The sequence below is a fragment of the Lepisma saccharinum genome, chromosome 16, assembly GCF_977018435.1.
Source record: "Lepisma saccharinum chromosome 16, izLepSacc3.1, whole genome shotgun sequence".
In the NCBI taxonomy this organism is placed as follows: Eukaryota; Metazoa; Arthropoda; class Insecta; order Zygentoma; family Lepismatidae; genus Lepisma; species Lepisma saccharinum.
The window spans coordinates 4,593,624-4,606,970 of record NC_139244.1 but is presented as its reverse complement, the minus strand read 5'-3'; the positions used below and the strand labels follow the sequence as shown (position 1 = coordinate 4,606,970).

Genomic DNA, 13,347 nt, shown 5'->3' with positions numbered 1-13,347 from the left:
ATAGGCAGTTTTTCAAGAGTAATCACCTGGTCACAAAGATTAAAGAAGTTAATAATAATAATAAAAAAAGGTAAAATGCTCCCCTGTGCTTAGCACTATGCCATGAAGGCGTATAGGGGGTGTGGGGGTAATGCCCCACACTTTCTTGATCCGGTCATGAGTGGGGGTGATGTGATCAGCATCACACCCCTGACCACCTTTACCCCCCAGGGTTTCCCCCAGATACCCATGTCATTCGACGCTGGGTGGGTGCCGGGGCCGCTTCCTACGTTAGAAAAGTTCCCGGATTTGAACCGGCCGGGGATCGAACCCGAAATAATAATAATAATAATAATAAATCCCTTATTTAGCAGGTGAGGTTCAGCCATAAGCTGCTTTACCACCTAACCCTTGTCATGAACTACATAAGAAAATATAAGTATATATAATATAATAATACATGAATACAAATAGAAAGGATGATTAAACAAAAGAAAAATTAAAAATTTCACATATACCTACAATTACAAATATCATAATTCACGATATGTGCGACTTACTCACTTTATATATATTAATTTGTATTTTCAATAAATTTAAAAATACAAAACTTTGTTACTTACGTGAAATGAGTATCTATTTTGTGCAACGACGTTTCGGAAACAAATGGTTTCTTCTTCAGGTTCTATTCTCGGCTATCCGAAATATACCATAGCCTCGTCGAATCGTGTCATTCATCAGGGAAAAGGAAACCGTACAAATTTGATAAAGGTAAAATTTGGAAAACACTTCTAAAACCGTTGTAACCCCCATGCTCTCTATCATTTGTTAAAACTTTCACTATAAAACCTTCGCACTAAAAGTCCTATGTACAACTAAAACATTTGTTTTCCCTTGTTTTTAATGCGATTTGACGTGGCTATGAAACGATCTCTATAGTCAAGATGGAACCTGATGAAGGGAAGTTGATTTCTGAAACGTTGTTTGGAAATTGACATACTCACCAATCGTAAGTAAAATAAGTTGTGTTCCTTTAAATATTTTTTAAGAATATGTAATAATTCATAATTGTGAGCAACTCGCACACACATAAGATATGAGTACAGTAATATTAGTCATAAAATAAGACATTCAGCCCTTGGCTGAACCTCGCCTGCTGAATAAAGAAAATTTATTATTATTATTATTATTACATTTCGGTTTATCCCTACATTACTTCACACACAGCATTCACAGTTTTGAGAGTACAAAACTGTCTCATTAATTAATTAATGCACTGTGTACACGTGTATGTGTGTGTAATGAATATTCTCAGCACGTGATCATTATCTTGACAAGGTTAGTAACGAGAGATGCAAAATATTTACCAAGTGATGCGGACAGAATTTCTTGAAAGGGCCCGAATTCTCGGAAGCCTTCCTCTTGTCGTAGATTCGGATGAAATGGTCTCGTCCACTCACGCAGAACTCATTGGTATTCAGGGGATTAGAATGAATGCTGTACAGAGCCACCTTCTTAGTGCCTTCCTTCACAATAACCATTCTAAAAAGAAGAACCAACAATGCACGTCAAAGTAAACATAAATTTAGATAAAAATCCAAATGAGGAAGTCAAACAACTGTTGAGATGATCTTTCTGTCCTTACATTCATGCCCTTTTTTGCAAAATACGCTTCCAACGAAATACCTCTCTCTTCCTAAGTTGCGTTTCATTTTCTAACTATTGTTATTTCATAGCTTACCAATTATTTACACCAGCAGTTCTTAACTTTTCATTTACCATAGGGCCCTTTCCAATTACTTTAGTTGTTGCAGATCCCCAGAATTTAACTCAGTATTTGAAATCATGAAGTACATCAAATATTTAACTTACTCATCAATGGTATTTTATACAATTTTGTACAATATTCATATTTTTATTGTATTAACAATTCCAAGTTTTTAATCAATGCTTTGATCTTGTTTTGCACCTTGTAAAACTGTAACGTGCCATTCTTGAAGTTAAGTTCAACATTGAAATATCTAAATATATCTGACAGATGTACTAATTTTAATCCTAAAAAAATCACAAATGATCACTGAGTTGGAATTGCTACTCCATAAGAAATAATTATCTCTCCCCCTCAGGTCCTAAAAAATAGTAAACATTTTGGCAAAACAAGTGGGCACCCAAATTCATGAAAAAGCAACAAATGCATTTTATGCCCTAGGTTTGATATATAATTCTCTCTTGCTGTTTTGTATTTACAAAGAAGGGTGCGACTAACGCAAAAGTACTGTACTTGGCATATTGACAATCTACAGATGTGGATTTTATATTGAGAAGCTTTGTATTACATAAAATCTCCAACATTAATAAAAACGACTTAAATTATAGTCATGCATTTACCCGTAACAAACTGTGTATGTAATTTTTAAATTGGTTTATATCAAAACCCATTGTCTATTTTCCTGGAACCTTCACAAGTATAGAAATTAGTAACATTTTTTCAAGAGTTCGCAGGTCTCTTGGGAAGCCATGATGTCCCCCGAGGGTCCGTGGGCCACTGCTTAAGAACCGCTGATTTACTTGATATCCAGACTTTAAAAAAGTCCACATTATCTAGATAACGAACTGTAAGTATCTATCATCTGACGAATAAGAAAAAGTTTGATTATCAAAATTTGTCTTAAGTCTGGCTGTCGAGACTGGACCTATAGTTTAAAATGGAATCTGAAAAACTGCATGCCTCCCCTGCAATCAGACCTAGGACACTGCACGGAATAAGACAATGTGCAAGCACAAATAACATTACATACTTCTCTGGTTTCGGTTCACGGACATCAATATTGAAGACGGCTGCATCCTCCCCTGCGCTGAGGAACACGTGAGGAGGGTCCGGCTGCACGGCCAACTTGTGAGCAGGGCCACGATGCTGGGCAAGGCGACGGGTCCACCTGCAGACGCCAGTTGACGACAGCTCGGCCAGCCTCACTTGACCATCTCTGGCGCAGGACACAACATGGGTGTCTCCAGTCAATGGCAGGAACTTTGCCTGAAATATGAAGAATTTTGCGTAATGCTTATATTGGAACTTACAACTTTCTAAAAGTAATCAAGTTAAAGTTACTTAGGTGAAAAACTAACTACAGTTACTCTATTCAATGTAACTCCATTAAAGTTGTTAGCTTAAGAATTAACTGTAAGTTACTCTTATAGTTTCATTTAGAGTACTGCAGTGAGGGCTTTTTGATCGAGCGCTCAATAGTTCACACAGGCAATGTTACATGGGATACAAAATAGATAGGTCTTTCTTCCGCTCAAGTGAAAAATGGTAGTGGGTTCTCAAATATGGATCGTGAAGTAAAAGAGGAAGTGAAATTGAAAATTAAGTGAACATAATTATCATTACAGTATTAAAATGCAGTCTTGTATTGATTACAATAGAAGTGATATGTAAAAATGAAATATATGACTATGGACTGAAACCAACTAGGCTGAAATTTTATATTTCTATGATTATTGTCACATTAAAATAATGTTCGATTTAATGTTATAACTGCATTTTATAATTTCTCAGAATGATTATCCTTTTCGGTAAGTGAACAATGATGAACACATACTTGTTGCACTGTGATACAATATTTTTAATTGCATACATATACAGGGAGTCTGGCTTAGACCTTTAACATTACAAAGGAGCATAATTTTGCAGAGAAACCCAATTATATTACCAAAATTTACATTTTGGTAGAAAAACTCATGGATTATTTTGTCCCAGCACCAGCACTTCATACAACCTCGATATGAGCCCGATTGTGGCACGGCAGATGTCGAACAGATATTCCAATTCCGTCCAGGTATTCACTAGCATTTGAGGGGTCACATTGTTAATCGCCTGACGAATTCTGTTACGCAGATCTTCCAAGTTCTCGACTGGCATACTGAAGACTTGGTCCTTGATGAACCCCAGAAGAAAAAATCTAGGGGGGAATGATCCGGCAAGCGCGGAGGCCAAGTAAGTGGTTTTAGAACATCTTCCTATCCATCTTCTAGGAAAATGCTCATCGAGAAATTCTCGTACAATGATAGAAAAATGTGTCGGGGCTCAGTCTTGTTGGAAAATGGTTTCTGCAGGCATTTGAGGCACAGCGTAATGCTGAAGCATGTCTAAATAATCCGTTCCTCTCACTGTTTCTTCAGCAAAGAAGAACGGGCCAATTATCATCTCTTTCATTAAACCACACCACACATTAACTTTTGGCGAGTCTCACGAAACTCCAAATACGGCAATTTTGCTTGTTAACTTTGCCACACGTGTGGAATGCAGCTTCATCAGAAAAGCATCCCTTGTCCAGAAAAGCATTGTTGTTGTCAATTTCGGTTAAAATTTTGCCCGAAAACGTCTGTCTTTTAGGCTTATCAGGATAAATTCCTTGATGTAACTGGATCTTGTACGCCCGTAGACGTAACCTTTTGTGCACAACGTCATGGGTAGTAGACCTAGGAATGTTGAGCTCTAAACTTGCACGTCTTATTGATTTTCTTGGACTTCTTGTGAATGCAGTGCGAATCACTTCAATGTTTTCCTCTGATATCTTCTGCTTCGCGTACTTCACGGCCACTGACACAACACTTCCAGTTTCTCTTTGTTGTTTATCCCACTTAGCAATACTCAAATAGGAAGGAACATTGTCGTGACGTTGAAGATTGAATTCACGCCGGAAAGCACGTGAACAAGCTTCACAGATTTGTTTTCTGCCAGTGAAAGAACGCAGAACACTTTCTGCTGAACCGTCAACTCCGCCATCTTGGAATTTATGCGTTACACGCACGTCATGTCAACTCGAAGTACTGGTGATTTTCGCAAATGGCCACAGTTGCCCGTCCCATACAAACAATAAGTTTCATTTGAAATTGAATGTAACTAAAGTTATACTGTTTTGAAATGTTAAAGGTCTAAGCCGGACACCCTGTATATTGTATTGGAGTCTTACATAATAATATATGGACTTATGATTTAGAATTGTAATTGCATAGAGTGGTTTCCTTCCATGTATGGGTTTTAGGTTGACAGTGTTGCTTATTAGCCTCTGAAATACAGGAAGTTGTCAATCATTCCACTATGAGTGTGGTATGCTCAATTGTGGGAGACTCAAAACGAGTTTGAGCAAGCAAAAGTGGTCCCATGTAGCACTCTGGTTTCTTTATTCTAATAAAGTACAACTCATATAATACATATTGGAATAATGTAGCTAAAGTGAAGTCTACTTTATGGTCAGATAGGCTACTCAAGACTATGTCTACAGTTTTCATTCATTTGTTTTATTTTCTTTCCTTTTCTTCCCCTTTTGGCTGATGAGTAATGATGGAATTGATGAAGGAACACTTGCAAAGAACACCCATGCTTAGGCTGGGATTCAAACCCGGGGCCTAAACTATTAATTGTAATGAAAAACAAGTAATGTGCCTTCCCCAGGGAACGAACCTGGAACTGTTATTAATGAAGTAGCAACTCGTAGTTATTCAGAATATATTTATTGTTTCTTTCAGTTGTATACAGGACTAAAAGTAGTATTATTACTAGGGGTGAGCCAATACCGATGTACTGGTATTGGCATACGTGAGTATCGGTTGATTTTCTTTTACCGATACCATCCGTTACCAAAGATTTTCAATGGAGCAGGCAAATGTAAAAGCTCGTCTCAACATTTGTCCCTTTTAAAAGTTCGTTCACCCTTCCACGTAAACTATCAGATACAAAATATTTATGCGAGGTTAAAGTTACACTAGCAAGTTTCTTTTTTTCTGTATAGGAAGGTGAGAAGGAGAATGGACTGACCAACTGAGGATTGTGTCTTGCGTGAACCCCATTTTGGCATCGTCACTGTGTCTGGAAGAAAAAACATGTGAACAATTTGCAAGTTTCACTCAATTCTCAAAGTCGAGAATATCTGTTTATCTCCTTTCGGGATCAATGTTTTATTTGATTGAATTGTTGTTTTAAGTCAACTTTATGCAGAGATAGGCTGATCGGGACTGGACCTACAGTTTATAGTGGGATCGGAACCACTATCTGCCTCCACCAAATATCACACCCAGAACCCCTCGATTACAAGGTGACGACAATACCACTGCACCATCGAGGAGGCCCAATTTTATTTGAGTTCCATTGTATTTCAGCCTTTAGGTTGATGAGGATGGGTGTTGACTGTTGACCCGACGACATGAATGAACGATTAAAAAGAAAAAACGTAAGTCAACACAATGCTTACAATGGGATTTGAATGAGCACCCCCTCCCTCTCCCCAGACATTACAAAGTGATGTAAATGGATGGTATATTGTGCTTAACATAATTTATTTTAGCTTTTCATGTGTTCTGGGATGTATGCTGACGTATGTTCCACGTGTGCTTAATTATCTCCCTTGTACAAAATGTTTTGTGGACTGGCAACTCCGGTTCATTCGTCCACAAGAACGTGCGGGTTTCGGGGATAGCCGTGGGAGTCTGACATTTGCTTTCTTCTGTTGTGTGAAATTTGCAGCGAGTGTTTCTTTCATATTATTTGCATTGCAGGATCTCTTTTGTTTGTCGGTGCAGTGAAGTGATAGAATAGAGGGGACCGGGAGTTATTGATGACATTCTGGAGAAGGGATTTTCGGTATTTACGAAAAAGTGCAAATAATCCAAAATGGAAGGTCTGTTCCTGATTTGGAGGACTTGTTTCAGGCAGGAGTTACGAAAGATGGTAAGCAGTATATTAGGCATTTTCAGAAGGAAAAAAAGACCTCTGCAGAGTGGCTGACAGTAAAAAAATCGTGAAACTTTATTGTTGGCCTTGTTCGCTGGTTTGCTCTGAGAAAGGTGTTGTGAAATATTAGAGGATACCGAGATTTATCAAATTTATCACATGCTATTTAAAAGTACGAAAAATGATTGTGCCATTTCGTTCCCATTCAATGTTCATCGTGCTGCATGAAGGAATTAATTGAAGTTGAATTATTGGATTCTGCGTAGCGACTATCAGAATATATTTGCAAATATGAAATATCATACATATATTTTACCTCAGTACATTTGAATAATGATACAAGGATGAGAATTTTCCCATTATAAAATTGTGGAAAGAAGTAATTTTCTGAATCAAACGATTGCCCAAGGTGAGGGGACGGATCTGGCCCCCATAACCCCCTTCCGTTCGCCAATGTTGCGTACGCTACTCTAAATGACACCGCACACCACTGAATTTTACAGGTATAACAATGTATGCTGGTATGGCAGTACTACATGCAGTAGGAAGTGGCTAGTGTATCCTATTACTGATAGGCAGCGCACATGCCACGGGACAGGTCAGAGACCGTTAATAAAGATGGCAGACATCAATGTTAGTGTGTGTATGGAAGTGGTGATGAAGCTTCTTGTGAATGAAGGCGTAAAACCTGTAGAGATTTACAGAAGACTTCAGGCTCAGTATGGTGATGAGACATTCAGCCGCAGTAAGACATTAGAATGGTGTGACCGTCAGTGACAATCCCGGTCGTGATGAAGCAGGCTGTCATTCGATGGTTCAGGCATACTGACAAATCTTTCTATGCTGAAGCTTTCCAGGCATTAGTCAAACGCTGGGATAAGTGTATAAATGTAACAGGGAGGCACTTCGAAAAATAAATGCAGCTTCCACTCATTGGAATTTGTTATTTTATTTTAAAAAATTAAAAGTTCCGGTTTGACTTGAACGCCCCTCACATAAAATTAAATTATTCAGAATAGTTAATTAATTTGAATATTATTACGAACAGACCTATAAATTATATTAAAGTTTTAATTATAAACATTATCATTATTATTTCTGATACTTAGTTCCAGCCCACGAAATATGTTACTAGATATGTGCCTGTTAACCCTGGATTATCTTGTGGACCAACAGCTGTAGGATAGCAATTCAGTAACTCCAAACTCACCTGAAACACATTGCTCCTGTGACCACTCTCATAGGTGACCAGCATTTTGCCCAGTGCCCAGTCCCATATAACGATGCTCAAGTCGTCCGACCCGCTGGCCAGCCTGCTTCCGGTGCAGTTGAAGTGCAGTGTGTTCACGCAGCCGTGGTGTGCCTCCAACTTGTACATGAGCTCCAGTCGCTGCACCGAGTGCAAGGAGCCATAGCAACGCCTCTGGAACATCTCGGGACCCTGGAAGCGACTGCTCACGCCCTTTTGCCTGCAAGAGTGTATCTGCTGTCAGCTGAATAAATACCACATATATGTATGAAAAATGGAAAAACCAACGTGCAATGTATCAGATCGTTTGAAACACCCTAATTTCAAATTGTGATATGAATGTAATGGTAATTTTTTTCAGCTTGAGGTATTTTTAGCAGGTAGTTGTGATCGCAGCATGCAGATTGAAAATGACTTTTTGGCAATATCCGTTTTGAGACTTGAATCAGGTCAGAAACAAGTGTTAGTTAATAATCAAAATTTAATTATTGCCAACAACTCATTTGTCACAAAGTTTCAAAATACAACTTGCAAAGTCATTTAGAATCCTGGAAAGTACGAAAAGTACCTAGATTTTCTAGGTTTCTCAAGTCAGTGGAAACCTTGTGAGAAGATTAATGAAGAGACATTCAAGGCAAAGGAGGAATGCACAAGCCAGGATTTTAAACTTGAACCTATGGTGGGTGTTCGGACAAATTGTCATTCGTATTAATCTTATTGCCATGCAGGAGTTGTACGCCTTGTCATTTACCTGTGTATTTATGTGGAACATTTCATTATCTTTAGCTTACAAAGTCCGGCAATTTGAAATCGAGACTGATTTTTTCCTCGGTAGGTGGCACCACTATGCAAGCGTTCTGTGGTGCGAACAAGTGGGGGATATCTCACGAACAATTGGTGCAGAGCTCGTTGACCTTGAGTGACAGTGCCACATGTAGCATTGTTGAGTGTGGGCACGTGTCGTGAAAGTGCGTCGTGATTTCAATATGGAACAAAGAGCAAGCATCATGTTTTGTGCATGCCTGGGTAAAGCTGTTATGGAAACAATTTACATATCGCAGCCAAGTGCATGGGGACAATCGTACGCATGTATTTGAATGGCACAGGTGTTTCACGTGAAGGATGGGAGTCAATTGAAGATAACGAGTATCCGGATGCAGCAAGGACGGTGAGAACACCGGAATTGGTTGAGAAAATGAGGACAATCATTCCTAAAGACCGAAATTACAGACAGACTCTTACTCCTGTATTTTATCTTGAGGTTATGAAACGTTTGATGCAAAGAATAACACATGTGATGTTGAGTATCGGGATGAAGGCAGCAGGTGTCTGCTTTGTGACAATGCCCCAAGTCACAAGGCTGTGATTAATAAGGACTTTTTGATCCAAAAGAAAATCCGTATATTGTCGTATCCTGCCTATTCACCAGATCTGGCCCCTTGTGATTATTATCTATTTCCTAAACTAAAATCTGCACTGAAAGGTTCGTACTTTGATGATGTACTGACTCTCAAGAGGGCTACGACAAGGATTTTAAACAGCATTACACAAAACGAATTCCAGCAATCCTTCCATGCACTGGTAGGCAGGGTGCAAAAATGTGTGGATGCAGGAGGGTCCTACTTTGAATGATCCCAGGTAAGTAACTTTCTATGAACACTTGTTTATTTTTTACAGCACCAGTCTCCATTTCAAATTGCCGCACTGTGTATTTTACATTAATCGTGTTATTAAAGTGTAAGTCCCCATACTTGTTTTCATTGTACCCATGACTGAATACACAAAACCATACATCCAGGAATTTGGAGCAGCCAAGAGTTTGTGCGCATACTCTGACATGCTGCAAACATACACAGTGGCAATATCTTAATTCAGATAAGCACACTGATCAACAGACATTGCCAACAAAGATATGTAATATCACACAAAAATGTGTGCGGTCTAGTTGGTTACCAAGTGCACAACCGAGTAGTCTACTTTATTGATTTGGTGTCACATAGTGGCCCCATCTATTTCGCTGCACTTTTTGACACCAGGTGTATTCGGGTGTCAGACTGATGCAAGAAAATTACCTTCAATCATGTAGACAAAAAGCTAGTGTTCTAGTTCAGAAGATTCAACAAATGCCTGTCTGCTGCTTTAAATGTTCATTTGATTAGTTATCACTAGGTTGCAGAAGTTGATGAAATGTCATTTTTTTTCTGACATCTCGGACAAGATGCCCATTAAATATACACAATATTACACTTCGTCTAGAACCCAAAAAAGGTAATTTTAAAGTGCATTTTTTTTGAAAATTTTCAGGTTTTAGGTCATTTTCCCCGATTTTCGGCATTTTCCCGTCATTTTTGGCAATATTCGGTTTATTGTTTCGTCATATTTTGTCACTTCTTTCATTTTGGTAATATTCTTGAGTCTTTCCACCAAGGTGAACATAGGCCTATATATATATATATATCTCGCAGGATTTCTTTTTCTTTACAGTGCCACAGAAACACACCACACTACATCACCAGGCAAAGATGTGGGAAATTAACACATTTTACACCAATCCATTCATTCATCTATGACTTTTTAATAAAATTGTTTTAAAAGTATTCGGTTGTTTCCATTGGAAATCCTTGTTGCATACTTTAATTGAATGTGCATGTGGTATCATTTGGTGCAAGATTGAACTTTGGTTAATTTCCTTTTCATTTCAATTTTTAACATGAAACTAACAAATTTAATGGTCATTTTTTGCATTCTTTATGTCATTTTTTAGAACATTCTATAGGTCATCAACTTCTGCTCCCTAGTCATCACACACCACACATTACACGACTCCAGAACGTAGTGCAAACACCAAATAGAAGAGTCAGTGTTGCACAGTGTATCCAACTAGATGTGCGAGTGCAGAGAGAGTCAAAAAGTGCCTCAAACTAACTGGGGTCAGCGCATCTTTGGATAACCTACTCACCTGTTGACCACCTCCTGCATGACGAACCACTTATGCTTTGGCCGTTCCTTCAGAAGAACACTTGGTGTCACCTCATCCTCATCGTCGCCTTCCTCTTCACTGTCGGAAGACTTCGCCTTTTCTCGTTCAGTCTCTGCATCGGAATCATTGTCGCTGTCCACATCAGCCTGACGGGGTCGCTTTCGTTTATCACAGTCTGGTTCAGGAAGGGAAGATGCATCCTTACTATCCTGAGATTCCTCCATTTCGACATCCAGTCCGGAACTGCTCTCCTGGTTCCCAGAATCTGGACTGCTGCTTCCCTGAGGATTTGTCACCCCGGATGTCTGCTGGACAGTCGAAGCCTCTTCCTTATTCTCGTCATCGGAGCTTCCGTCTCCGGCACTTTGAGATTTCTTTCGATAATTCCGGTTCTTTGTCTTTGGTTTGAGCTTTGGAAACGCATCTGAAGGACCAGATTTATCTTCGGATGCGGCTGCCAATGCATGCAGGACTCCAACGATCCTCTGTTTCTTGAAACTATCATCGTCGGAACTGTTCTCAGACTTCTCGACGGAAATTCCACTGTCGTCTTTCTTCATCTGTCGCTTCGATCTCGCGTTATCACACTCTTTGACATCACTGTGATTCACATCACCTTTCTCTCCGTTCACGACACCTTCCGGAACTTCTGAGACAGACGACGGAGCTTTGTTTTCCACCTCGTCATTATTTCGCTTTTCTTCTTCTATTTCCATAGCTTCCTGGTTTTTGCGGCTGGCAGCTGCCATTTTCATGCAAATATTAAAATAACCGAATCTTAATTCTGGAAGTTAGGTTTAGTTCAACTGGTTCTGCTTGCCATTTCTCATCACAAGTCATCTCTTCTGGATTGAGAATGACATGGATTTACCTGAAAAGAGAAGGAAAAATTATATCCTAGAAGTCAAGAAACCAGGGTTGGCATTTTACCCAGATTTTTTTGATAAAACCCAACATGGCTGTTCTTTTCTTTTTTTTTTAGCTAATACCCAATTAAACCTGTGCAAAACTGTTTTTCTTTTCAGGTTATGTTTAAAAATATATATTTTAGAAATGAAATACATTTTTCCCCTGGTAGTAATGCATCGTAACATTCAACTTGAATTTCCTTTGTATCCTGTGCCACTTAGCTCTGGAGCAGGCAAACAAAAACAAGTCTGTGCAAGTAGTGATGCGAGATGGCTCCACCAATGCAGTCGTGAGAGAGAACTGGATTGCGTAGAGGGGCATAAACAACTGCAGTTACCAGACATCACAGCAGCGTGTACTGCTTTGCTCTGCCCATTTGATTTCCTCTCCTTCTCTGACGCTATGCGCGGCCTTGCCCCAGAGATAGTTGGGACAGGGTATAGTTGACTGAATCAAAATCTATTTAACATTTCTAGTAAAATATTCTGTTCTAAAATATTTTGTCCAACAGTTTTGATTCTACTCTTCCTGGATGGTGTAATAGTTAATACTGTTGATTTGTGATCAATTTTCAGGATTGCATTATCTGATGAGGCACATACTTTGGTGCATCCTATGATCAGACTATGGTGGGGTAAAAATATGTTATAACCAGTGCTTTTTTTCTCCCCGACAGTTAACAACAGTACTCCACACTGGATCTTATTGATTTGAATGTTAATTTGGTGCTTTAACTCCACTTTATGCACAGTAAGGCTAATCGGGACTGGACCTACAGTTTAAGGTAGGATCCGAACCACTATGTGTCTCCAACGGGCATCAAACCTGGGACCCCTTGATTACAAGGCAATGATGTTACCACTGCAACATCGGGGAGGCCCCAATTGGCACTTAATTGTAGGTGAGGACTGACAACATTTTATTTTTACAACAGAAATGCCTCTAATGCCAGAAGTCCTGGGTTTGAATCCCAGCCTGGGCACGAGTATTCTTTGTATGTCCCTGCATGAATTTCACTATATCTTCACTCATTCTCATCTTTGCGATTAGCCAAATTTGGTAGAAAAGAGAATTAAAATAAACCAAATCAATCAAATAAGATAAATGCATGTGTGTATACCTGGATGCATTTATGAAGATAAGACAATTTTGAATTTTGTTATGGTGAACACATTAACAAATTACACAGTTACATAACAAATCAACTTGAATAGTGTCGGAAACATTGTTTCCAGAAAAAAAAGCAATAACTAACTTTTTTTAGTGAGACTGAATTTATTCAATCAGGTTTGTTACTATCTTCCCCCCTGCAATGATACTCAAATTTACGCATGTTTAAATATTGTTTTTCAAGATGCAGCACATTTTTAGTAAATACTATTTGTGAATATTCCATTCTGAACTCCAGTTTATGAAAAATTATTTTGTGAATACAGTGACGTGCCTAAGTTGGAATGAATTATGCTACAGCTATAAACACATTTTTTACCTCATTGA

The 13,347-nt window shown here is 38.8% G+C and overlaps 2 protein-coding genes across 4 annotated transcripts in view; both read right to left on the bottom strand.

The window, feature by feature from the left end:
- fusl (transmembrane protein fuseless) overlaps positions 1–13,347 on the bottom strand; it is a 362,638-nt gene that overhangs the window by 48,357 nt on the left and 300,934 nt on the right. The gene's annotated exons all lie outside the window — the stretch shown is intronic.
- The window catches only part of LOC146000212 (DDB1- and CUL4-associated factor 8-like), a 35,363-nt gene that overhangs the window by 14,258 nt on the left and 7,758 nt on the right, over positions 1–13,347 (bottom strand). For all 3 annotated transcript variants that reach the window (XM_083137607.1, XM_083137608.1, XM_083137606.1), the window contains exons 2-5: positions 10,921–11,812; positions 7,923–8,181; positions 2,778–3,013; positions 1,347–1,521 (exon numbers count right to left, since the gene is read on the bottom strand). In XM_083137607.1, coding sequence (XP_082993733.1) covers positions 1,347–1,521; positions 2,778–3,013; positions 7,923–8,181; positions 10,921–11,696 — 1,446 coding nt within the window. In that variant the 5' untranslated portion in view covers positions 11,697–11,812. The remainder of the gene's footprint in view (positions 1–1,346; positions 1,522–2,777; positions 3,014–7,922; positions 8,182–10,920; positions 11,813–13,347) is intronic.